This window comes from Candoia aspera, chromosome 8, assembly GCF_035149785.1.
Source record: "Candoia aspera isolate rCanAsp1 chromosome 8, rCanAsp1.hap2, whole genome shotgun sequence".
NCBI classification, from domain to species: domain Eukaryota; kingdom Metazoa; phylum Chordata; class Lepidosauria; order Squamata; family Boidae; genus Candoia; species Candoia aspera.
The window spans coordinates 70069948-70096092 of NC_086160.1; the positions used below are offsets into that span (position 1 = coordinate 70069948).

The 26145-nt window shown below is 41.3% G+C and overlaps 1 protein-coding gene across 3 annotated transcripts in view; it reads left to right on the forward strand.

The window, feature by feature from the left end:
* SLC4A4 (solute carrier family 4 member 4) overlaps positions 1 to 26145 on the forward strand; it is a 170849-nt gene that overhangs the window by 62681 nt on the left and 82023 nt on the right. For all 3 annotated transcript variants that reach the window (XM_063309922.1, XM_063309920.1, XM_063309921.1), the window contains exon 4: positions 19290 to 19425. In XM_063309922.1, coding sequence (XP_063165992.1) covers positions 19290 to 19425 — 136 coding nt within the window. The remainder of the gene's footprint in view (positions 1 to 19289; positions 19426 to 26145) is intronic.

Below are 26145 nucleotides of genomic sequence, written 5' to 3' on the forward strand. Positions count from 1 at the left end.
AACCAACAAACAATATTTTGTTCTAGCATTTTGTGTGAACGCCACCAATATTGGCAAGGTTGGGGAATATGCCATTTTGATATCAGGGCATGGGATAGTCATTCCAGCTGTTGAGAAAGGGATAATTCTTTGTGGCTTCCATTTTCTTGGAAAGCTTTATGTTTTTTTGATAGGTAGAGTTAGCAAGGGAGCAAGGTCTTTAACCCAATCTAGGCAACTCTGTGTTGCCATCTTGTTTGAACTGTTATAATCAGCACTAGCTTTATTTTTTGTATTTTCTGCTAGGTATTCTGAAGTTCCCTTTGGAATGGAAAATGGTATAGTCAAGGACTGCCAACATCATATTGTACGAATAAACAAAGCCTTTAAGGCAGAAGTTGGGAGGTAGCCATAAGCAGGGATGAAGAGCACCTAACCCCAATGTTGTTGCTTGTGAGATACTAAAAAAGAATATGGACGTGCATCCTAAGTAGCTAATATTACGTCTAGTCTAGACATCAGGAATGGAGAAAGTGCCAACACTGCAGCCTTTGAAGGCATATCCACAAAGCATCGTGACAAACAGAATGAGTGATATGTTTCAGATACCAACTAAGACAAAATCTTTACATTTGTTTTTTGGATTAGCGTGACACATACAAACCCAACCATTATGCCTCAGCATTATGCGTGAATAAATCCTTTATGGCTTGTTTATCCAAGTAAAGTTAAAGAAAGGTAATGATCCTGGATTAAAATTTATGGGTAAGCAAAGCAGGTTTGAAAGCATGATCAGCGTGCTGTATTGGGTGGAGCTTTATTGTGCTTTCAGATAGAGAAAGTGATAGTTTTCCAAGCACATTGACTGAATATATCCCCAGGTGGAACTACTCAAGGATTAGGTAGTTTTTAAGTTAATTCTTGCTAGATCAAGTAATAGGCAGTTGAAAGACAATTCTTTTCTCATCTGGGTGGTCCCAGCCTAACTTAGAGTTGTCACAGTTGTTTGCTCTCTGCTCTGGAACCAATCACTGCAGCTTTCTGGGGTGCTTTTTGAATGGGTTTTATGACCTGGATCCTGCTTGGCAGTAGCAGTTGGAGATGATCATCTGGAAGAATAATACCAGCTTCCTGCTGGAAAATCTTTCCTAATTCATAGAAGCAGAAAATTAAAGAATTGTAAGGGACCTTATCAGACACCTAATCCAGTCTCTTGTTCAGTGCAAGTTTCACTACAGTATTTCTGGCATATGACCACCCAGTCTTTGGTTGAAGACCTCCACTGAAGAAGTCACCACTTCATGTGGCAGCTTCTTTGATTGGCTGACAGTTCATCCACTCCCTTTTTGGTGTGATAACCCTTCATATTTGATAACTGATATCATATCTTCCCTCGGTCCTCTTTTCTGTATGTGGGGCATGAGAAGAAGCAGCGTTCTCCAGGTGTCCTTTGCCAGCCTGTTCAATCACTCACTGCATGGTATTCCATCAATTTGCTTAGTAGTTATATACGCAATTATTTTACAGTTAGCAGGTAGCCTCATTTTCCTGGCCTGGGAAAATCTCTTAAGACCACTGATTCACACTTTGATGATGATGATGATGATGGTGATGAATGTCAGAATTCATATTCCACAATTTCCTCATATCTGGCCTTACGTGGAGAAAACTTTCCGGGAGCATTAACTCAGCCTTCTCCAGCTTGCCCTCCAGATATGTTAAATTGCAACCGTGTGGAAGTTGCAGTCAAAGCAGTAGCACGTCGGAGAGAGTCAATACAGTTTCCAGGGGAAACGTAAGGGGTTGCATCCAGCTAAGCCATTGACCTATTCATGTAAATAAATTCTAGTACACACATTTCAGTTGTAGCATCGAGGGGTGGAGCACGCAGAGAGATCATGTAAGGTAACAGATAGAATGCAGGGCAGTCAGTCAGTGGTTCTTGGGGAGTTTTTGATTGCTGGATCTTTCTCTGATACTTGGCATATAAAGATTAGGCAAATTACTCAGGGCAGACTCTCACTCCAACAGCCATACTAAGAGCTGGGAAGATACAAGGCATTCCTCTAGACTAGGTTTGTGGATCCACTTAGCAGGTAGAACTTCAGATTTTAAGTCTGAGTTTTGGAAACCATGTGAAGTAGAACCAGCCTGCTTTCAAAGAACGGTTCCAAGTAGGGTGTTGGGAACTTAATGCACTGCCCACTGGAAAATTCGATCCAATAATCTATAGCATGGGGAACCAGTGTTTTGATTTACAAGTGAGTGCTGAATGTAGTACAATATTTGCACAAAGACAGAGGGCCAAGAATCATCTCTGTGGTCCTATCCAAACACAGTAGGACTCAGTTGGTATTTTTCCTGAGGTTGCTAAAATACCTGTGCAATGTTCTCCTGCAAGATCTTGTGAGATTTTGCTGACGAAACTCATTTTGTTAAAAGAAAACATTTTATTATTGCTATTTTTATTTAATTGCTGGGATGTGAGTGCAGTTTTGACCTATTCACACACAGTTGCTATTTGGCAATGCCAGAAATAGGAAAATGGAAAGAATTCCTGAGTATAAGGAACATCTTCAGGTCAACCTGAATTTTTACTGACATCCTGGACATGTTCTGTGGTTGGCCACAGTCTTCTTCCAATATGTTGCTTGACTCCCTTCCATCCAAGTCTAGTCCTACTTACTTCCTATCCTAGACAAGATTGGCCATATAAGAACCAACAAAACGGAGATCCCAAAGCTGTAAAAAAATGGAGGGGGTGAACCAAGAATATCAGCTGTTCCTTGCCTTGATATATGTGTATAATTTTTTTCCAGAACTTAAAAGATAACCCCCTCTTTTTTTTTGCCTACCCATCTGTTGTTAACTGTTCCATCTCATGAATGTAAATAGCTTTTTGCTTGGTTTAGTCTCAACATTTCTCTCCTGCAACAGAGTAGCCTGTAACTGGAGCACTGCTGGCAGATATTTGCCCAAACTCTTCTAAACTTTCGAGGAATGGTCAAGAATAAACAGAAATGAGAGGGAGGAGGGAGAGCCATTCAGGAAGAAAAGCTGTCTGTCTGTCTGAGGTTCGTTTGATACCCAAGGGTTGTTTACTCAGACTCACCAAGACGTTCCCAATGAGACACTGCACACGGAGACCTTTTTTCTCCCCTTTCCTGTTGTGGTTATTTTACTTAGAAAACCACTGGTTATGGTATAAAAGTGCTCTTTCTACCCAGGTGACCAACTAATACAATTTCCAACTAACCTATATTTCTATCACTATTACTACTGTAAACTATGTCTATTCTAACTAATACATGTAGGTTACTAAGCTACTCTATCACTATACTACGCGATTACTATAACTATGAAACACTACTACTTTCTCCAGGATACAATGCTCCTTTAAAAGGACAAAGTCTCACTTGCTCCTGGCGTTTCTACCAACCTTCACTGCTGCTCTCTCCTGCTCCTTCCCCTGTTGTCTCCTTCTCTCCTACACACCCACACCCACCACCACCCAGCTGTTCCAAACACAGGGCTTTTGAACAATCTCCCTGCCATCCTGACACTGAGGTGATTTAGGAGTAAAGGGGAGGAACGCAATCCCAGCTGCCTGCAATCAGGGTACAGCCCGTCCTCATATATGCAAACATACATACACACATGCACACACATACATACATACTGTGTGTGTGTGTGTATAGGTAAAGGTTTCCCTTGACATTAAGTCCAGTTGTGTCCGACTGTAGGGGGCGGTGCTCATCTCCGTTTCAAAGCCGAAGAGCCGGCGTTTGTCTGTAGACACTTCCGTGGTCATGTGGTCGGCATGACTGAACGGAACGCCGTTACCTGCCCGCCGAAGCCGTACCTATTAATCTACTCACATTTGCATGTTTCTGAACTAGGTTGGCAGGAGCTGGTACTAGCAACGGGAGCTCACCTCGTGTGCGTGTGTATGTATCTATGTATGTGTATACACACACACACGCACACGCATGCATGCATGCATCTTACTTAACGAATATATAAATATTAATGAAGGTATAGAAATGGATCTATATCTCGTCTCCTCCGCCTTAGTTGATTTGTAAGGCCGTTTGTTTGTTTGTCTGGACTTGTGATTTGTGTTCTTCAGTCCATCTGGCATTCTCTGCTGGGAAAGTGCTGTGGTGGTGAAATACAATATTAATGCATCTGAGGAATTGGTAGACTTTTAGATTAGATGGCAGCAAGTACTGGTTGCTTATAAATAGAATCAAATGATGAAAATAGGAAATATTTTAATTGGTGGATGTAGGAGAGTCCCAAGTTCACCTAACAGTATTTGCCAAGATTTGATGACTTGTCCAAGTTGGCTGATATCCCTTCTTCAGTTCTATTTCTTCCAGAAGACTCTGTCCAGAAGGATATTATATGGCCTTTTACCAGGAGCTTCAACAGTGCAAACTAACAAGTAAATTTTTCAGGAAGCAGGAGCATTTACCTTAATGTTTGCTCACCCAATTGCTACATTAAAGGCACAGAAGCAGGAGCTAGTAAAAAATGCTGGCTAGCCTGTTTTTTTTAATTTATGGCTTGCACAAATACTTTCTCTTTAGGACACAAAAGCCCTCTTTAAAATGATCTAGGATACATTTCACGAGTTTCAGTCTTAAAAAAAGGGGGGGGGCTCAGTTTCTCTGAATCATATATGCTGTAGGATGATAAGTATCCTGATAATTTTGATCTGGTTTTTGTTTTTTATCTCTGTGGGGGACTTGCGTCACAAATTCAGTACCACAAAATTAGGTGTGATGGTGTTAGATTTCCCAGTTTCTTTTATTTCTAAATGTAACTGCAGGGGCTTGAGAATGGGTACTGTCTGGTCCCACCCACCTCTGGTGTATAATTGTAATGTGCATGTGGCTGGGTTTTAATACCTCCTAGGTTAAAATGTTGTTGCCTAATTTGTGACTCAGTATGTTTCATGTTTCCAATCAATATAGTTAGTTTATGGTTGAGTGTGTTGTGCAAACCTAGGGACTAATCCAGCCAGCTGTGGGTTAGCATGTTGTTTGTGAACACAGTCTGTATGTGTGTGAAATAGAAAGAGTGAAAGAGTTAACCCTCCTTTGCCAAACGTTGCACTCTCAATCCAAATACAAGTGATTAACAAAGTTGGGGGAAGAGGTGTCCATTATTCCCTATGTCATTAGTGTGGTGATGTTATTACACATGTGACATAAAATGATACAAATGATGTAAATATAATGAAATTTGGATTTCATCCAGACTATTTCAGATGCAATGGACTTGTCCATTATTTTGTGAAGATGTCCACACAGAAATCTTGTCCATTCCATCTGGAATTCACTACATGAATTTGTTGAATTGTTGAGGGCCCACAATGTAGGGGTCCACAATATTAGAGAATTTATTCTCCTACCAATCTCTTCTGTCCCTTTCACTTTTCACTCTAGCTCATACCATACCTAAAGTGCTTTTATGATATATTGGACATTTTTCTATTTTTCATTCGTTTTCATTGCTTTAGCAGCTTTTGTGAAACAGAAGACATGTCAGATGTAATTCCAGCTGGTTGAAAACCTGCATCCTATATCTGTCTTCCTCCTTTCTGCTGTCATGGAAATGCTGTATGTTAGCATTTGGGTTAGCATTGGATTAGCTGCACTAGAAAGGAAGTAAAGTGGCTTATCTACACTAGAAAGGAAGTAAAGTGGCTTATGTACACTAGAAAGGAAGTAAAGTGGCTTATCTACACTTCAGCAATAATTATTTGGAACTGAGACTTCGTATTTCTTTCTGGTAAATATTAAGACTATGCAGTACTTCAGATTCCATTTCAAAAAGGTGCTTCAGGGTAGATTTGCTGGTGGGGAGGCATAAATGTAACACCCGTCTGCAAGTATTTCAAGTAGCCATGTCTTTCCCTGGAATTACAGGAGTTGGACACTGGAGCTATTGTGGTGTCTGCCCTTCCATATTCGAAAGCACCATTTGGACTTGAATTTGAAGCACTGCTTAGCCCCAGTGATTATAATACATGTTTCTTACCAGTCAGGAACACTTTTGTTTCAGATGTTGAGCTTCAGTTTCCTGTCTGCCTTGGTTCACATGGCCAGTGGTTAGAGAAGACAGGAGATGAAGAGTAGTGGTTTCAGTGAGCTGAAGGCTCCCACACCTGCATTTCAGCTGTGTTGGACTCTGCTTGGTATAGGAGATGGCTCATAAAAGGTTGCCAATATAAGATGGATCTAAACTGTGAAAAGGCCTCAGCACACAACAGTTACAGGGACAAAAGTGCTGGTTTGGGTTCTCCAGCATCACCAACTTTTGGTCAATTGCTAGCTGTTTTTAGAAGATAGGATCAAACTCTCTTCAAATACTTGTTTCACATTATAACAGCCTTTCAAATCAATACTCACACACATGCATCTTTATGTTCCACTCAAAAAGGTTGTAACCTTTCCAACCTGTAGGTATGCATCTTAGTTTCATTAGAGTGATGGAGACAGGTGGACTTTACACCTCACTTGTTGAAGGTGTTTGGCAAATGACAAGGTCTGTTAGGAGGACACTAAGCTCCCTGGGTTGGCACCAGGAATTTGGAATTACTTGACAGTCATTGACTTGGCAATGTGTTGGAAATGATACCCTCTAAATATTTGGAGTGAGAATGTTTTGTTATCTTTAGTCAATGAGTAATACAGTATGCTGTAACTGTTTTGAATATCTTATCTTATAAGGTTATCAACAGTGTTCTCATTTGAAGGATACAGTAATGTAGGGCAAGGCCTAATTGTTACTACAATGAAAATGTAAGCTCAGCATTTGGTGTGTTTGTAAAAACAAGCAAACCTTTTAATGGGACTTCTAATTGCTGTTGTGTTGACCTGTTTCAATTTATGCTTCCTTTCAGTTTCTCTGCCACACCAAAGACATCTGTGTATGATTCAGTTACTGCTTATTTATATATTTACATAGCCTTACCCAGCCTGATGTCCTTTGCATGGGTTGTATTTCAACTGCCACAATACCTAGCCATGTTTATTATAATAGTTTGCTCATTCTGGCTTGGTCTCAAGAAAGTAGTGCAGTGGGCTTCTCTGTTTCTCCCTCCCACCTCCATGTGCTTTCAGATGACTATGGTCTTAAAAAAAATAACTTGGAAATACAGTGTATACATACAGTCACGGACAACAGGAAATATCCAGTAAGCTAACTTTCTTCAAATGTGGCCTTCCTCAAGTATGTTTGGACAATAAGCCTAGACTCTCCAGCCAGCAAAGCAATGGTGGGTAGGGATATATAGGAATTCTAGTCAAGTACCAAATTGGAAGAAATAAATGCTGCAATTACAACTGAGCCATCTTTGGTAGCCATTCATGGTGTGGTGAATACAGTATGTTATTTTAGGTGATTTGGAACTGGTTGGTGCTGGAATTGCTATGCTTCACCACAAGAATATTCCTATCAACAAGCATCCCTTGAGGGAATGTTGATAAAACTGGGAGTGCTGAACAGATGAAGCTGGTAGAAGTAGAGTTGGGGTGGGACAAGTTTTCTTATCCTTTACAGCACATGTTAACATCACTTACATAGAGAAGTCTCTGGTATTTTATTAGGCAGAACAGTAGAATACAGTAGTTGATGGGTATAAAATAATCAAGTTGTGGATTTGAACCCTGACTAACATGAAATGAAGCAGGTGTAGATAGCATGAATGAATGAATGAATGAATGAATGAATGAATGAATGGGAAACAACCTTGAAATCCTAAGTTTGAGGGCTTTTAAAAAAAAAAAGAATGAGAAAGGAGCATACTAAAATTTAAAAAGCCACAGAGCTACATACTTTTTTTTGGAAGGAGGAAGAATGAGGGGAGTTACAAACACGGACTCCCACAGCAAGAATACGATGTTGGGCAACTCTGTCTGACAAATGCTGTGCAGAAATAATGCACCGGAGCCATATGTGCATTTCAGTATCATTCATTGGGTCTTCAGGATTCTGAATTGCTTCCCTGGAAGAAGTGTACTCTTCTGCTGTTTTACATTGTGTCTTCCTTGACTCTCCACTAGTCCACTGCATTCATTCCTCGTGTTGTTGAACAAAGACTTTCTCTTGCTCAGGAAACCTTCCTAACTTTCCTGAAGCAATTAGGTGTTGCATCAGCAAGAGACTGTTTGGTGTTTCACCTTCAGAGGCTCCCTCATCAACCAAAACTGTCTTTGCCTTTTTTTGTTTTGTGAAATTCTTTGTATTCTCACTATTGTGCACTTTGTTCATTCGTTAAAATCTTGTTCAGCTTCTGTTCTGTATTGAAACTGGATCTGGGTGTGTCAAAAACTGCAGTGATTTTCAGTGGATATATTTGGTCAATTGAATCTTAATAAGACATGAAATAATGCCTTTTGTGCCTCCCACATCACCTCTTTGCTTGTGCCATGATAGAGACTCAAACAATATTGCTAATTATTCCTGGTTTTCTTTCATCCAGATTGGAATTTAGGTTTACCAGGTACAAGGTAGGATATTAAGCTCCAGGTTGAATTTGGCTAAATATTCTGAATTTCTCAGAAGGTAGCAACACTAGTTTCTTGCTGAAACAAGAAATGTTGCTGAGAGTCTTCCTGACTGATTATTTATATCATGAAGAATAAGAAAGGGGTTGTGTGTTCAAGGAAAAGGCTATGGCTGTGATTGTGCATATTGTACAAATCACTCCTTTTCTTTGCCTTGTGCTTTGAATCAGGTCTTTGAGCCTCCATGATTTCAAACTGTTTCTACGGTACTAGTGAGAATAAGAAAGGAAAGGTCATGGCTTTAATGCTGTCCCAGGTTTAGTCCTTGGTATCTTTGGTTGAAATGTTTCAGTTGTTTGGTAATCTAGTGGTACCTGTGGCCTTGTGGGCACCATTTTCTTCTCTTTCCTTCCCTGTCTTCTCCCCTCTTTCACTTTTGAAGATAATGATGGTTATAGTTGGCTAACCACATTCAGTGGCGTTTTGAAACCATTATCTGAAACAGGCTTGGAATCTGGTTTTGGGTCAACTGTGATTAGATACAAATGTTTAGCATTAACCACAGCGACCTTTAAAGCTGGAAGGCAGAAGGAATTGTAGGAAAGGAGTAAGGAAGAGAAGGTAGGGCTCTTAGTGGTTTAGAAGATCATGACTGGTGATCAGTCAACTTAATGTGTTATCTCATGCAGGCATGCTGGAGTCTTATAAGGTTTCTTGTAAGACCACTGAAGTCTTTTAAGATTTGACCATCCTGTCATTTTTGGCCATTAAAAAAGCCATTTAGGATGCTGCTGGCATTATTTTATACTCTGGTGGTGAGCCTGGTATAAGGACAGATATCATATTCTTTGATCTGTATAGTAGCTGTCCTCTAGCAGACCATATTAAACAACCATTAAAGTAAAAAAAATGGAAGAAAAGGAAGATTATCATAGCCCTGAAAGCAATCATTCCTCCCCACTATACAATAAACTCATTTCATTTTATCTTTAGTCCTTATGATCAGTGTAGACTCTTGATAGCAAGCTAGCAAGGAAAGAAACAAGAAAATAGTGCACACTTGCTTTTTATAAACAATTAACTGGATTTTAAGATATTCGTAATAGCTTTCCAATCCTCACTGAAGATAAAGAATACAAATTGTTAACAGTGGAGACCTGAATGTGAAAGTTGAAGAATATTGAAAGTATGTCTTGGCTCAAGGGAAATTATTTATATGTATGTATGTCTGTGTGTGTGTGTATGTTGAAATGCAAAAACAAAAAAGCAATATAATACGAAAAAGACTGCTAAATTTAAATTTTAAAAAACCCATAGAGAAAAAAAGGAAAAGTAAATTACATCTTCTCCATTTGTGTCCCCAACCACTGGCCACAGTTTAAATATTTGAACTTTGCATCAAATATTAGTAACTGTTGTTAATTTCTTTTTCAGTCCTAAAAATCCTAAATCCAGATGTCTAAAGCTGCTTGCTCTGTGATATATTGTAAATAAGGGAGCCATTCCTGCTTGAATTGAGCTAAACTTCTATTGTGGATATAAGCTGATGTTCTGAATGACACTGCCTTTAAACATGGAAGATCCATTTACCTGATGTGGGTTATTGGTGCTGATATAGCAGTTGTGTAAAGCTCTTAAACTTCCAAGGTGTAGAGAAAGGGATGGTGAAATTGGATGCCCCCCAAACTGCATATTACAGGATGCTGACCAATGAAAGGGGAAATGACTGAAGAGCGGAGAAAAGAATTGCAGTAGCTCAATCCTTTGTACAGCTTCCTGACATCTGCATAACACTTTCTTACTTCCCCCTATATGAAAGGTGTACCACCAGGAAATTGGGCTACAGATTTGTGGGAAGAAGTGAAGAAGGTTGTGTGCCCAAAGTGATTTGGAATTTCTTCTCTTTCTAAGTAGGGAATGTAAACTAGCCTTTTTCAGCCTAGTAACCTCCAGATGCGATGTGGCTTCATTCTTTTGATGTCATTGCCTACTGCAACATCCTTCCATTCCATAAATTAATTTTTATACAGCATGAAGAAACATTTCATTATTTGTGACGTTAATCAGCTTTACTGAATGATTCTGTAGAATCTTGTGTAGTGAGGGAAGCTTGACCATTTTTTATGCTATTTGGGATTGTGATTACTAACCATAACCCCTCTCCCAATATCCAATTCTTTCTCTAGAACCAGAATATCCAACATGTTCATTTTACAAAAGACTGAATAATCCCTAAATTTGGTTCCTGGGTCAGATTCTTTCAGTGCGTGCTGGAGAAAGTCTACTCTTTTTCAGCCCCATTAAATAGGAATTCCAGAAGTTTTGCTCTAAAAAAAGGAAGATCCATTTGAGTAAAAAATTGAAACTCACTGATGCTCATGATGAAGCACAAAACTGATCAGAAGTCTTCCTAAATTTCTTTCTTCTGGTAATCCATTTTAGTTGTTGTATAGTTATATTCTTCTTTCTTTGCTTTGTTCTATCTAAGTTGTTTGCATTACATTTCTCATAGACTTTCTTCTTGATTTTATTCCTGGTGCAAGCTTTAAATGGCCAAATTCGAAGTATTCCATTAATCTGTATTTTTTTCTTCTATTGTTTGCCTATAAACCTAGTCAAGTTAAGTTTTCTCAGATGGTGGCCTCTCTCCTTTGCGTTTAGTTGGCTAATCATGTGATCCATTCTTGGAGAATTACAATTTGTTGCTTATTTGATCTAGATTGTCATAAAATGAACACCCCATAGCTGTTTTTCCTTGCCTTGTTGCCTAATAACTAACAAGGCATTTAATGTACTATCAACCCCCCCCCCCCCATTAACTCTAAAGCATTAGGAAACTAGCACGCAAATGGCTTGTAAAATGCTACTTTAAATGTTAAATGCCATACAATTACTAAGTGCGTTAATTGCTAATGTTTCATTAACCAGAGCTTTAAAGGAAGGGAAAAACTTGTTTTGGTTGAACTATAATTAAGTAAGGAGCTTGAGCAAATGACTTTGCTTTCCTTGTATTAAAATTTCCCAGGTAGAATTAAGTCCAAGTTAAGTCAGGACAGGTCAAGTTCACTGTAAATTTTGTACTTTAAATTTATGTTTTTACATTGCACTACTGTATGATAAAATATTGTAATTCAGATCCTGGGACAGTGTCTTCTTAATTTGAAACAGTGCATGGTAGAGAGCTCTTTCTGCAGCTAGCCTGTCCATAAACAAACTTTATATGCCGTAATGCATCTGGTTTTTTTCCCTGTTACACAGTGAGCTTAATTTTCATGACAAACTGCCTCTTGCATCTGAAAATATATTATCAACAAGATAATTCATCTCGAGAAAGGTCCAAAAACACACTTCAGTAAGGTATTGCAGAGCGGCATAGTGGTTGAAGTGTTTTTAGACCAGGGATGTTCAGGATTAAATTGCCTTTCAGCCACAGAGTTCAGTGGATGACTGAACCAATTGCACCCTCTTTCTCAGCATACTTCTCAGTTCTGTGTAAGTTTCTGTAAGATGTCCCTGAAGAGATACAAATGCAATAATTGAATAAATAAAATATCCAAAGATGTGTGCTCTCTCTCACACACAAACACATTTCGTTATATAGCGAAACTGCATCGATCTCTACTTACGTGCTTCCTGCCTACTTTCTTGAACTGAGCAGGTAATTAATTAGTTCAACAGATGTTGCTAGAAGATTGGCAAACAGGCACAGTCCGTATCTTCTAGCTCAGGTCCCCTTCAACTATATACTGCTGAAGAAGAATAACAAATTCTTGGATTATTTATGGCCCCCACATGTCAGTAGCAAAACTTTGAAAGACGTTTAGAGGTAGAATCCTACATGCAGTGTAGTTCATGGGTCACCATGTTTTCTCAGCAATCCCCCTCCCTGTATTTAAGTGGGATTTGAACCAGTTGTATGAAAATAACTCCTCCTCCTCCTCTCTTTTGTTGACCATGCCTTCTGTACTGTATATGTGCTGTTTTGTGTTCCTGGGAAGGTGTTTGTGTATGATGCTTTGTTCCCTCTTTGCCAGTCTAATACTGTGTGTTTATACCTTTTCCCACTTTCATCAAATCCTCCAGCAGCTACCCTTGATCTCAGCTTCTCTTCCTTTTTAGAGCTCCTTCCTTGGGTGTTGACATTTGGCAGCATCACCTGCTGTTTGGAACCATGCTATTTTACCTCCCCTTTGTTTTGCAAAATCAACCTTAATCCTTGGATTTTATTCACTACCAGGCAGGAATGACCTCTTTAAATCTCTCCTTCTTAGGAGCCTTTGTTTTCTGTGGCTGGCCCTTGGATTTGTTAGCTTCTTCCATTCCATCCCAGTGTTCTCCTTTTATCTTGGCTTCTCTTTTCTTCCAGTTGCTTATTTTTGCTGTTGACATTTTGCAGGAACACCTGCTGTTTGGTTCCTTGTTAGTCTATCTTTTCTGAATGCTTTTTAATGAGCTCAGGGAGAATTCTGTGACAGCTTTCATTCAGGGGCTTCCCATGTTCAAAGCATGAAATATATGACTATCTCTCACCCTTCCAATTTCAGAATGACATTAATGAGTCCTTACAATTTATTACGTAACTAATAAGTGCTAAGAAGGTCATCTGGTCCCCTTGTCTCCATTAGTTTTTTTTTCAGTTTGAGAAAGTTTTAAGCAATTAAATGGCTTGTTGGAAGGCAAGGTGAGCACAAAGCACTTTTTGTGATTGTTGATTTGTGAATACACATATGCTTATTGTGTATGGGTGCAGGTGTATTTTATAAAGCTCTTCTTAGAACAGCCTCAGCAGCCAACAAGCTAGGACTATGTTGGGTGAGAGATTCTAGGGATTATAACCCCAACTGGATGGCATCAGATTGAGATGGGTACTTTACAGTTGGATTTTTTCAAGCATAGCTTTGAAATCTTGAAACAGAGTGTACTATGGGCCAATCACACTGTCTCAGTCCAGCCTATATCTCAGAGTTTTTGAAGGCATAAAATTAGAGCTGACCCTCATGTACACCATCTTTTGTACTCAGCAAAAGGTGAGGTATAGAAGCAGTAAACAAGCCCTGAAAGGATAAGGCTGAAGTGAAATTAAATAAACTGTGTTTAGCATATTTATTATAGTTGTTTATTATATAGAATCATAGGGCTGGAAGGAACCTTGGAGACTGTTCCGCTGCTTTATAGCTCTCAGGGTCATGAAATTCCTCCTTATTTCCAGTTTGGATCTCTCTCTGTAAAGTTTCCATCCATTGGTTCTTGTCATACCCTCATTCACTATGAAGAATAAGTCTACACCCTCTTCCTATGACAGCTGTTTAAGTACTAGAAGACTGCTGTCATGTCTTCCTTCAGCCTTCTCTTCCTTAGGCTAAACATAGCCAGTTCTTTTAATTGCTCTTTGTGGGATTTAACCTCCAAGCCTTTCACCATCTTTGTTGCTCTTCTCTCACTCTTCCCAGTTTCTCTGCACCCTTCTTTTATTGTGGCAACCAGAACTGGATACTGGATTCCAGGTGTAGTCTGGCCAGTGCAACAAAAGCAAAGCTATCACTTCCTGTGATCTTGACATCGTATCTCTGTTGATGCAGGCCAAAAGTGCATTTGTTCTTTTGGCAGCTGCAGGACACTGCTGGCTGTTGTTTAATCTGTGGTCTACCAAGACATCCAACTTCTTTCACAAGAACTACTGCTGAGCTGGGTGATTACGATTATGTGTCATCAAGTTGTTTTCAATTCCAAGTGACCACATAGATTTTCTCCATGATGATCTATCCCTAACCAGTTCTTTCAGATCTTCAAACTGTGGACCCATTGCTGCTGTAACTGAGTCCATGCACTTTGCTGCTGGTTGTCCTCTTCTCTTCCCTTCCACCTTTCCAGCATTAGAGCCTTCTCCAGAGAGCTGAGCTGGGTACCACTGCTTAAATGCATATTCTTCCTCTGAGAAAATGGGGCTTACAGTAACTTGCTTGTTCTACAGAGTGATGCTCTTGAGGGTCTAAAACCTGATTCACATATTTGTTATCACTGCTGAAATAGATCAGCACAACCTTCTAGGGAAAAAGAATGAAATATTTGAGCTGAATTCAGCACGTGAAATGACTTTATTTAGCTCTGGAAAGCAGTATTACAATTAAGGGATGATAAAACATTTGCCATTACTGTTCTTGAACCTGTAAGGAAATGAGAAATGCTTTTTCAGTGCTAGGAAAAGCAACCACAATCCTTTTAATGCCCCATCTCTTTCTCCCTCCCCTCTGAATTTGTATGAAATTTCCCACTTCATGTGTTCCCTAAGAAATTAGGATCTTTGCCAGCCAGTGGAACTCTTTTTACACAGAGGCAGGGCAGATTGTCTTTCACAAAGTGTTTCTTCTTTATATCAGTCAGCAAGCTGCATCCTTAATAGATCGGTGTCGTGAAAGAGAGGCATTGAAGTAATGTTGGACATATCCTTATTGTTGTTCAAGTTCCTTTCTGTTCTTCTTGCTTAAAGGATGCAACTGAATGAGGTCTAGAATTACAAGATTTGCAGAGGTGGCATTCTCACTGAAGAGTTGAATATATTTTATTGTAGCTAAATCCACTTCCTATTTCTACCAAGGATGGAAGAACCAGGGCTCAAAACTGATTGGAAATGATGCCCACATGGCCTTTACAAATGTTTTAAAACTGCCTTGAATGTGCATTGCCTGCCCCAAACAGGATGTTTATATTGATCTGTTATTTATAGGCTGCCTTTTAGATCATAGATCTCTTAAATTGGATTATATATCCACCATGGTAATTATTTTGAATAAATGTTCCTCTCTTTAATCTCATGGGACATGCTGCACTGGATTGGTGGCAGGTGCTGTACGTGTAGTCATGGGCACTGTTTTCCTTGCCACCAAGTATTTCAGGAAATACTTCCGATATTGCAGATAGATTGAGGTGCTTAACTTTTGGTGAATGCTAGCATAAAATATTACTGTTGGACACAGTGAAGAGAGCAAAATCTGGGCTAATTCTTGCATGGAACATGATCTGAGGTTCTTACACAACATAACTGTAGACCAAGAAAATAGAAATCTACCACTATTACTGTTTTCCATTAACCTCCTACAACAATCTAATGGAATTAGATTGTTCTTCATATCATGGATCCAGTAATCCATTATGCTTACATCCTAAGGTTTTTACAACAGGACTGAGGCATGCTGAAAGGAAGAAATAGTAAAACTTGTAAAAAATCCTTAATGGTACTTTTTTTAGCAGCTTATTAAGCATGTCGAATGAATTGAGATGCTGCACAAAACCTGGAGATTTTTAGCAAGAGAAATTTGTCTATTGCACATGCAGGTCAAATAGGAGGAGGGAAAAGTTTGAAGTTCATTACTTCAGGGTAATTAGCTTGACCCTTGATTGTATGTGATGTATGCTTAGCACAACCTGTTCCCTCTGGAGGCCAAGATGAAAATATGTTGTTCTAACTAAACACAGCCTGAAAATAACTAATGAACGGCCCATTAATTTCCAGTGGTACTAAAATGAGCATGTGGTGGAGCTTGAGGTGCAGCAGATCTTGTGATCCAGAAAATTCTGTGTTTGGAATTTTATCGTAACTCCAAATAAAATGCAACTAAAGCTAAGTCAAAAAGAAAATAGGAGAAATGGCAGTACAATTGTACAATTCTACTTTACCTGTAGAAATGGGTGGATTCATTTAATACATAGACAGCATGTGCCTATAGAAACTGTTGAGATGGTTGAGTCTCAGTTGCTGTTCCTCCTGTGACCAGTCAGATGCTTGGTTAATCATGTCGGCTGGGATATAATGAGAATTACAGTCCATGCATCTGGATGCCTAAAGCAGGACACCTTGCTTATTTGGAGAAAAGTTGAGATGATGTTGTTGTTGTTGTTGTTGTTATCTCTGCAGGGATTGGCAGATTAGGAGGCACTTAATGTAGCGGGACATTTAGTAGAAGTCAAAAATCAGCACCTTGGTCAGCGTCCTATGGAACCAGAAATTCTGTTACAGTATTCCATGGGGCCTTGGACAGGAATCCAATAACCTCAAAACTGACTGAAATAATTGTATAATGGATGTAGCTGTTACTTTTCCTGTAACATTGACTTAGCAATGAATTAAGAGGGTTTCTCAAAAGTAATCATATATGTTCAAGTAAGGAGTTCTCTCTTGGAGCAGGTTACTGGAGATGTTGCATCTCCTATGGAAGCTTCTCCCTCTGACAAAGGTTTCCCTTACCAATTGACTTCGGAGAAGGACTAAATTAACTGGTCTCCTGAATCACTGGGCCACTTCCCTGAAGTAAAATGTCTGGAATTGGAACCAAGGAAATGAGGAAAAGATCAGGTTCCACCTCAGAAAGATGGATTAGTTGGGACAAAGGTTGGTAGAACATTTGCCAAATCTCATCTAGCTGGATGAATTAAATTGGAGCCAATGAACTATCTGCTTTCTCTCTTATAAAGAGTTGCACTGGGTAGTCTTGACTGAGGTGAATACTTTGATTCCTTCCTTCCTTGGTACTATATATGCCTGGGTATATAGTTTGGGAAGTATTGTTCAATCAATCTTTTGATTATTCAAGAATGGTTCTTGAAAAGATCACAAGGTCTTTCTGTCAGGCTCTTTTTTAACTCTAGTCTTTGTTTTTTAGTTTTTTTTAGCTGATTAATCAGCAGGGGAAGGCTTTAACTGGCAGGATTAGACATTAGTAATACTAATTTATACATGAAGTAAGTAATGAAAATGATTAACTTAACAGTACAGTTTTTTCTCTTCTAATAATAAATAGTAATGCCCAGACAAATATTAAAGCACAGGATATTCTAGAGTTTTGGAACTCCAAGCCCTGTGGATTGGCAGCCTTAAGAATAAGAGGTGAACCCTTAAAATGTGAGAAATACTCTTCATGGGTCCCTGGAAACTCTTGTGGTGATGTTTGCCAAAACTGACCTATAGGTGACCACTGAGTAGGAGTTTGAGTTGGAAAATAATGTGTGGAGTAGAAGAACAAATCAGAGTCAGGAGAGCTGCAGTTTGCCCAAAGTTCCAGCCTGAACAGGAAGTACTTAAGATATTTCCCACTGCAGAGTGTTTAGGCCAACTTAAATGAGTAGAGTCACTCCCATACATAGACTTCCTTGGGGGAAGGAAGCAAGGATGATAAATGACATCAGACATCATGATGATATCACACAAATTACATGAATTACATATTTGTGTCATTTGCATGATGATGCTATGATGCATCTGGTGTTATTTTGATGCCATCATGGCTTCTATTGGACACCTGTGTTCCCATATTGAGAAATTCCTCACCATTTAAAAGATCTGTCTCAGTAGCCTTTATACTTACTATACATACCCGGGGATTCCCATTTCTAACCCCATTAGATCCTGATTCTCTGTTGTTTTTGATTGTTGATGCGTGCAAACATTTTATAATTAGCATTTATAAATTTGTGTAAATATAAGTATTAATATCCATATGATTTGCTTATTTCTTTATTTCTCACATTTTAAGGCATCACCTCTTATTCTAAAGGCTACCAATCCACAGAATATAATGAGATACAGAAAGTAAAGCAATGCATCCTAGGTTAGGTCTCCAAAATTGTTTTAGGTGAGTTCTGGGTTATCTGGTTGAATTCTACTTCCTTCCTTTCAAATAAAGGCAATGAAAACTGGAAAGACAGCAACTCTATTCTCTTTCAAACTCCAGACATTTATAGTTTTTTGCCCATTGGATTAATTAGGAGATTTAGCTCTAGGGAGAAGAAACTTATGTCTGATGAACTGGAATCTAATGCACGAAGCTCAGGTTGAGGTGCTACCCAGTTCTTCACTGTGGATCATATGGCTAAGCTCATTGTTACTACCTGTATATCCTTGTTTGAGAGTACACAGAGGGTAGAGAATACACAGAGTAATTTGTGATTTATTCCCCAAATTTTTCTTCCCCCCCCCTTTTTATATTAAAAGGAGGCCTATGAATCAGCAGTTATCTGAGGTCACAATTAATATTTCCTTTAATTATATGAACAGCTTTGATCCCATATGTGGGCTGGTTGCCTTGTGCCTTTTCTTTTCTTTTCTTTTCTCTTTACCGCTACTAGTACGACTGATAACTAAATGGACCAAAACAAACAGCTGTAAAATGTAAAAGAGGGAAAGAGTCTATTTTGTTAAATATTCCCTTTTACATTGGTAATGCGTCTTGGAGGGGCAAGATGCTGCCTCGCAAGCCAATGAAAGTTCCCATTTTGCACAAAGGGAGGGGAAATTGGCAGTGGGAAGCCACTTCCTCTCCATGAGGTGCCCCCCAGATAGTTTGGCTTGAACCGGTTCTCTGCCTATAAAGAAAAAGTCTTGAAAGGACCTCGGCTGACCAGAATATGAAAGTTCCCTGGGCATGTACCAGAGAACAAATTGGTGCTGAGCCTAGAAGTTCTGTTCAGCCACTTTGACGAGGAGCTGTGTGGGTTGGCTGCTGACACCCAGCTTAAATGAGTGGGGAAAGAAGTCTCTTGTCCTCTTGAACTTTACCCCAAGCTTGAAGTTTTAAGAAGTAAGTGTAAGGAAAGAGGAATATAGACGTAGCTACCTGGGAAGTTAAGGACAAAAAGGAAAAGAAGAGAAAGAACAGCCTATGCTCAAAGTTAACATGCCAGATGGAACAGACCACCAGCAGAAGCAACCAAATGGATGTGGAGAGGAGGTGAAGCAGAGGAACCGGGCTTCCTTGGTTATTCTTCGGTCCGTTAACCGCAGTATTTTCACCTCTGCAGTCTCCCCCGCCGCTGAGCGCATCCGTTTCATCTTGGGTGAAGATGATGACAGCCCGGCGCCACCGCAGCTCTTCACAGAGCTGGACGAACTTCTGCCTGCCGATGGGCAAGAGCTGGAATGGAAGGAAACAGCCAGGTGAGTACCATTCAATGGGCTGGCCGGGGCTGCTTCGTCTCTCTGAAAAGAAGACGCAAGTCCCGCGCCAAAGAACCTGGACCAATCTTGCACGTTAATTTGGGGGAGCCACCTTTTCCTGAAACATGGGGTTCTACAGAGATAATTGCTCTCTGACGTTCAGGAAAGCACCTCAGAGCAGCAAGCATTTATTCTTACATGCTTTTTCATAAAGCGTCTTGGACTTGCCTTTATTCCAGCGAACAGAAAAAGGTATATTTGATGTGACTTACATTTCACAGTAAGAATTTCTGGTGCTTAAAATACTTTTAAAATATCAACTTTTTGCATTTTAGAAAACCAGACTGCAGATAGGGGCTATGTATATGTGCCAGATTAAGCAGTCGTGCGTTCAGATCTTACCTCAGCCAATAACTTACTAGATGGTTTAGACATTCTCTTGCTGCCTCAAGTCCCTTTCTGTAGCATGGGAATAATAGAACTAGCCAACTTCACTGTGTTGTGCTAAGGTCTACTGAGATGTGAGCCGATTCACAGAATGCACTAAGCCATAAATGATGATTTGGTTTTGGCTGAGCATGCTGCAGGATCCATATGATTGTGGGTTTGTAAGATCCTGTTTTATGGCTCAGTGTACCATGTCAATTCAGTTATGGTTTATGTAGTAAAGCATGAGATAGCACAATGTGTAAACTAATCTGTGTATGTGAAATATTTTGTCTGCTCAAAGAGCAAGTTATAAAACATGACCTGGTTTTTATGCTTTGCAACATGGTAGTTCATTGTGGAGTCCCTGGTGCTGTCTGAGCTTGTTTGTTTGCTTGCAGACTTTTCATTATGTCTGCAAGCAAACCCAGAACACCAGAGAAAGGAAACAGACCGCCTATACAACATCTTACAACAAAATGGATGCCCACACAACTTTATCAAAAAGTGCCTGACCACCCAACCCACTACAGCACAACCAACACAAGTTATGACAAAGATAACACTGCCATACATCAGTAACATCTCAGAAACTACCAACAGACTGTTGCAACCACACGGCATCACCGTAGCACACAGACCAACTAAAGCCCTCCCAAAACATCTTAAGCAAACCAAAAGACCCAGTGGCCCAAGAAGAAAAAACAGGAGTCATCTACAGCATACAGTGCAAGGACTGTAGCAGCCACTGTGTAGGACAGACAGGCAGGAGACTAGCAGGGCACATCCACGAACACCAACTGGCTGTCAGAAGACACGATGAGAATGCCTTAATCTCACAACACATGGACAGACTCAACCATACTTTCAACTGGGAAACTGTCAGCATCCTGGACCAAGCCAAATCCAAAAACGCTAGGGAATTCCTGGAAGCTCAGCATTCAGACAAGTCAGCCATCAACAGGCACATATAGATAGACCACATTTACATACCATTCAAAAGAGACAATAGAAAAGCTAAGAAGGAAACAAAAAGACCAGAACACATCATCCCCAACACCCAGATAAGGAGGGTTTAAGACCAGACAAACAATCAAGCAGAAAACAATCTCCTAATCAAGGAACTACCAAGGAGGAAACCACACTCCCACCAACACTGGCAGGGCAAGCTACTGTATATAAACAAGGAGCAAACCCCACACTTCCTCGCACTGATGATGTTGCCTAGTTGGGTAGTAAAATGTCTGCAAGCAAACCGCCAAGCTCAGAGAGCACCAGGGACTCCACAGTTCAACCCTGAGCTACAGATACTCTCCTTTATTGGAATAGTTTATTCATGGAAGTCCTGGGGATCAATGGCAGTGGGATTGCCTCTGAAGGCCATCTGCTGGGAGACTTGTGGGCTTCCTTCTGCAGGTGGTTGGCCGCTATGAGAACAGGCTGTTGGACTAGATGGGCCAGGAGTCCCATCCAGCAGGGCACTGCTTATGTTCTTAGTGGTTAAATGGAATCATGTTACTCTGACACAGTCAAATACTCAATGTATGGATTTTCAAATCTTTAGTTATTTCAGTCTGGGGCTAATTCTAATGAAGCACTTGGAGAGTAGTTGTTTAATTCAGACAAATACAAAAACAAGCATTTGGTTTCTTAGTCGATTCCAACTGATTTATGGCCTGTCTGGAAGAGATGCATAGAGATAAATTGTTTCAGAGTACTGACCCAGTTAAGCAATAGTCAATGAAGATTCCATTAGTGTAATCAGGTTAGTGATTCCATGGACCTTGCTTGCTTAGCTGAGACTTACTGTGACGTTATAATAACTTACCTTTCTGCCAAGTCTGGACTCTTTATTTTTCCCTTTGGGGAAAATTACTGGGTCAGGTAACCCAGTGCTAAATGAAGCGCTGACTCAGGATTGTCCAAGATCCGTGTCATCAGTGCTTTTAAATATTAGCTTTTCAGTTTTCTCTTGTTTTTTAAGCTCTCCTAACTTACCTTTCCACATTCTGTCTTAAGAGATTTTTTTTATTGTATATCAGTTATGGTAGATAACTCTGTATGCATTTCTGTAATATTTCTAATATTTCTGTTTTTTAAGGCAGCTCCATATATTATTATTTCCCTAGACGAATAGTGGCATTATGTATAGATCTCTTTTGCAGTAAATATCAAGATGTGGCCATGTGTGCACCATTCATCATTCAGTGTGCACACATCTTTCCAATCTACACTCATTTAAGACATCTCACTGGCCAACTTTCCCAAGCAGGTAAATGTGGGAAATCTGTGTATTTATGGTTGTTGCTGCACGTTCATGCATGTTGTGGAAATGCAACACTATTTTTTGCACTGAAACTAGGAAACTGTCCTTGATAGGTCGGTGTTAGGAGACACTTCCTAACAGTAAGAAAATGTTGACAGTGGTATCATTGACCTCTTCTTTTGCGTGTTCGGGTAGAAGCTAGATAGCCATCTATCACGGATGCTTTAATTTGGATTCCTGTACTGAGCTGAGTTTTTGGCCACATAATGAGTTTTTGGCCACATAATGAGAAGACAGGACAGCCTGGAGAAGATGCTGATGCTAGGGAGAGTGGAAGGCAAAAGGAAGAGGGGCCGACCAAGGGCAAGGTGGATGGATGATATGTGTACTTTGATATGTGTACAAGAGGTGATGAACTCGTCCCTGGGGGAGCTGGGGGTGGCGACGACCGACAGGAAGCTCTGGCACGGGCTGTTCTGTGAAGTCACGAAGAGTCGGAAGCGACTGAACGAATAAACAACACTGAGTTGAGTTTAGGATAAATAGCTTCCCCAAGCCCTTGCTACCCTGTGATTCTATGAATAACCCACTTTTCTAGGAAAATTTTAATCTGGGCATTTGCCTTTTGTTTTGCATTAATTAATTCCACCCTTTTCTCAGCATTTTCTTCTATATTCACCACTAGAGTTTTCAAAAGCATCATTGTCTTTGCTAAGAAGTTTACAATAAAGGCTGCTTGAAGTATTTGATCTTTATGAATTCTATTGCAAAATGACCTGAATTACATCCTCTGGGACAAATGTACACATTTTATATAATTAAACTGTGGATTTCTAAAGTTTCTGAATTTTGTGCTGCTGTTTCCTGCTTAAAGAACAAAGGACCAAAATTTATGTATTTATTTATTTATCAAATTTGTTACTGCACATCTCCTCCCACTGGAGGGACTCTGGGCGGTTTACAACAAAATCCTCAATAAAACAATAAATATATAAAATACAGTATAAAATTATGTACTATTAATAATATAAATAAAAATAAAGTCGAGATGGCTATATCTTATTTAGTCTTCACGTGGAAGGGGTAATCCAAGGCACTAGCCAACCCCAGGCATGACTCCTCTCCTCCCCACCCCAGGCCAGCTGGCAGAGCCAGGTCTTCAAGTTTCTCCAAAAGGCCAGGAGCGGTGGGGCTAGCCTCACCTCCGGGGGCAAGATGTTCCAAAGGGCAGGCGCTACTGCAGAGAAGGCCTGCCTCCTGGACCCCGCCAGATGGAATTCTCTTACCGACAGGGTCCTCAGCATGCCCTCTCTGCAAGATCGGGTGGGGCAGGTAGGTGTAATGGGGAAGAGGCGGTCCCTCAGGTAATCTGGCCCCATGCCCTGTAGGGCTTTAACGGTGATAACCAACACCTTGAATTGGACCTGGAAGCAAACTGGTACCCAGTGCAGCTCGCATAGCAAAGGTGTTATATGCGCTCTTCTAGGGGCACCACAAATAGCCTGTGCCGCTGCATTTTGGACCAGCTGAAGCTTCCAGGTACTCTTCAAGGGTAGCCCCATGTAGAGCGCATTGCAGTAGTCAATATGGGAGATAACAAGGGCATGAGTGACCATTCGAAAGGCCTCCCAATCCAGGAAGCGGCGTAACTGGCGCACAACACGAAGCTGCGCAAAGGCCCTCCTGGCCACGGCTGCCGCCTGCTCTTTGAGCAGGAGCCGTGAGTCCAAGAGGACCCCCAAGTTACGCACTGGGTCTGTCTGGGGCAGTGCCACCCCATCCAGAACCAAAGATGACAGAGTCCCGAATATGGAAGAGCCCTTAACGACAGCCACTCTGTCTTACCAGGGCTCAGCTGAAGCCTGCTGTTCCCCATTCAGGCTCCTACAGCCCTCAGGCACCTGGAGAGGGCAGTCACAGCATCACTTACTTCACCTGGGATGGAGATACACAGTTGAGTATCATCAGCATACTGATGATACCTCATCCCATGGTGAGGGATGATCTCACCCAGTGGTTTCATGTAGATGTTGAATAGGAGAGGAGAGAGAACCAAACCCTGCAGCACCCCACAATGGAGGGGTCGAGGGCTGGATCTCTCCCCCCTATCACCACCGACTGGGACCGGCCCTGGAGGAAGGAGGTGAACCAGCGCAAAACCATGCCGCCCACCCACAACTCCCTGAGCCGCCCCAAAAGGATACCATGGTCGATGGTATTGAAAGCCGCTGAGAGATCAAGAAGAGCAAAGATGGATGCACTGCCACCACCCCACTCCCGCCAGAGATAATCCATAAGTGCGACCAATGCCGTTTCCGTCCCATATCCAGGCCTGAATCCTGACTGAAAGGGGTCTAGATAATCCATTTCATTCAGAACCCTCTGGAACTGTAACACCACCTCTTTCTCAACCACTTTCCCCAAGAAGGGGAGGTGGGAGACTGGACGAAAATTGTCCAGTATAGTAGGGTCCAGCGATGATTTCTTGAGGAGGGGCTGTATCAACACCTCCTTAAAGACAGATGGAAACAACCCCTCTCTCAAGGATGTATTAACCATCACCTGGACCCATCCACATGTCACCTCCCGAGCAGCTTTCACCATCCAGGAGGGACATGGGTCTAGCTGGCACATGGTGGCGTTTACTGTCCGGAGGATCCTGTCCATTTCCTCGGATCCAACAGGATCAAACTGTTCCCAGATAACTAGGTAAATCCGCTCCCTTGGTATCTCCACGGACCATGCCTCACACTTGGAGTCTAGTGTAGAGCGGATCCGAGCGATTTTATCCTGCAGATGCTTTGAAAACTCCTCTGCACGGCCCTGTAGGTGGGTCACCTGGCCCACCGTCCCCAAAAGGGATCGAGTGATTTTAAATAGGGCCAGGTTTGGTCTTTGATTTCCTCCAGTGGTGCTCTAGACATCTCTTAATCCTCTTCAGAACCCTCAGCTCCTCCGTAAACCACAGGGAGCATCGGGTACGATGAGGTAAGAGAGGTTGCACAGGCGCGATCCTGTCCAAGGCCCCAGCCGCCTCTCTATTCCAGGCGGCGGCTAGGATCTCCACTGGACCATGCAGCAGATCATCGGGTATAACCCCCACCTCCCTCTGAAACCCTACTGGGTCCATCAGTCACCGGGGGTGGACCAATCGAATGGGTCCAGCCTCCCTGAGGAGGGGGGTGGCATAAGAGAATCTCAGGGCCACGAGGGTGTGACCTGACCATGACAAAGGGGACAGCTGTAACTCTACCCTCAGATCACATTGCCACTGCTCTGACAAGAAAACCAAGTCCAGGGTGAGGCCACTATCTCAAGTCAGGTCTCAAATAATCTGAGACAGGCCCATGGCTGTCATGGTGGCCATGAACTCCTGAGCCGCCTCCAAGGCATGCCCCAGGGATGGCAGATTGAAGTCCCCCAAAATCATAAGCCTGGGGAACTCACTGCCAACCCTGAGATGGCCTCCAGCAGCTTGGGTGGGGAGGTTGCTACGCAGCAGGGAGGCTGGTACAGCAGCAACACTCCCAACTGTTCTCGGGAACCCAACTTGAAGAACAGGGTCTCACAGCCGGCCACTTGTGGAGCAGGACCCTGATGGCCACCAGAGACTCTCGGATGACAACTGCCACCCCTCCTCCCCTGCCCTGGGGTCTTGGCTGGCGCCATACTGTAAACCTGGCCAGGCACATTTCCGAAAGGGGCACCCCCCCTTCAGGGCCAAGCCAGGTTTTGGTAATTCACGCCAGGTGTACCCCCTCCTCAGTGATCAAATCACATATGAGAGGGGCTTTGTTGTTAACAGACCTGGAGTTAAAATGCATTTAAATTGCATGTATCTGCAATATAATACAATGCATTTAGAAATGGCACATAACAAACAAAACTTGTTTAAATAAAATAAATATGGAAGAGTGTAAGAAAATATGTTTGGAATATTTCAGCCTTTCAGCAGGAATTTTCAGGTGAACCTTTTTAAAAAGCCATATTACATGTAGAAATGTGATAGAGAATAGAAGTGCTTGTTT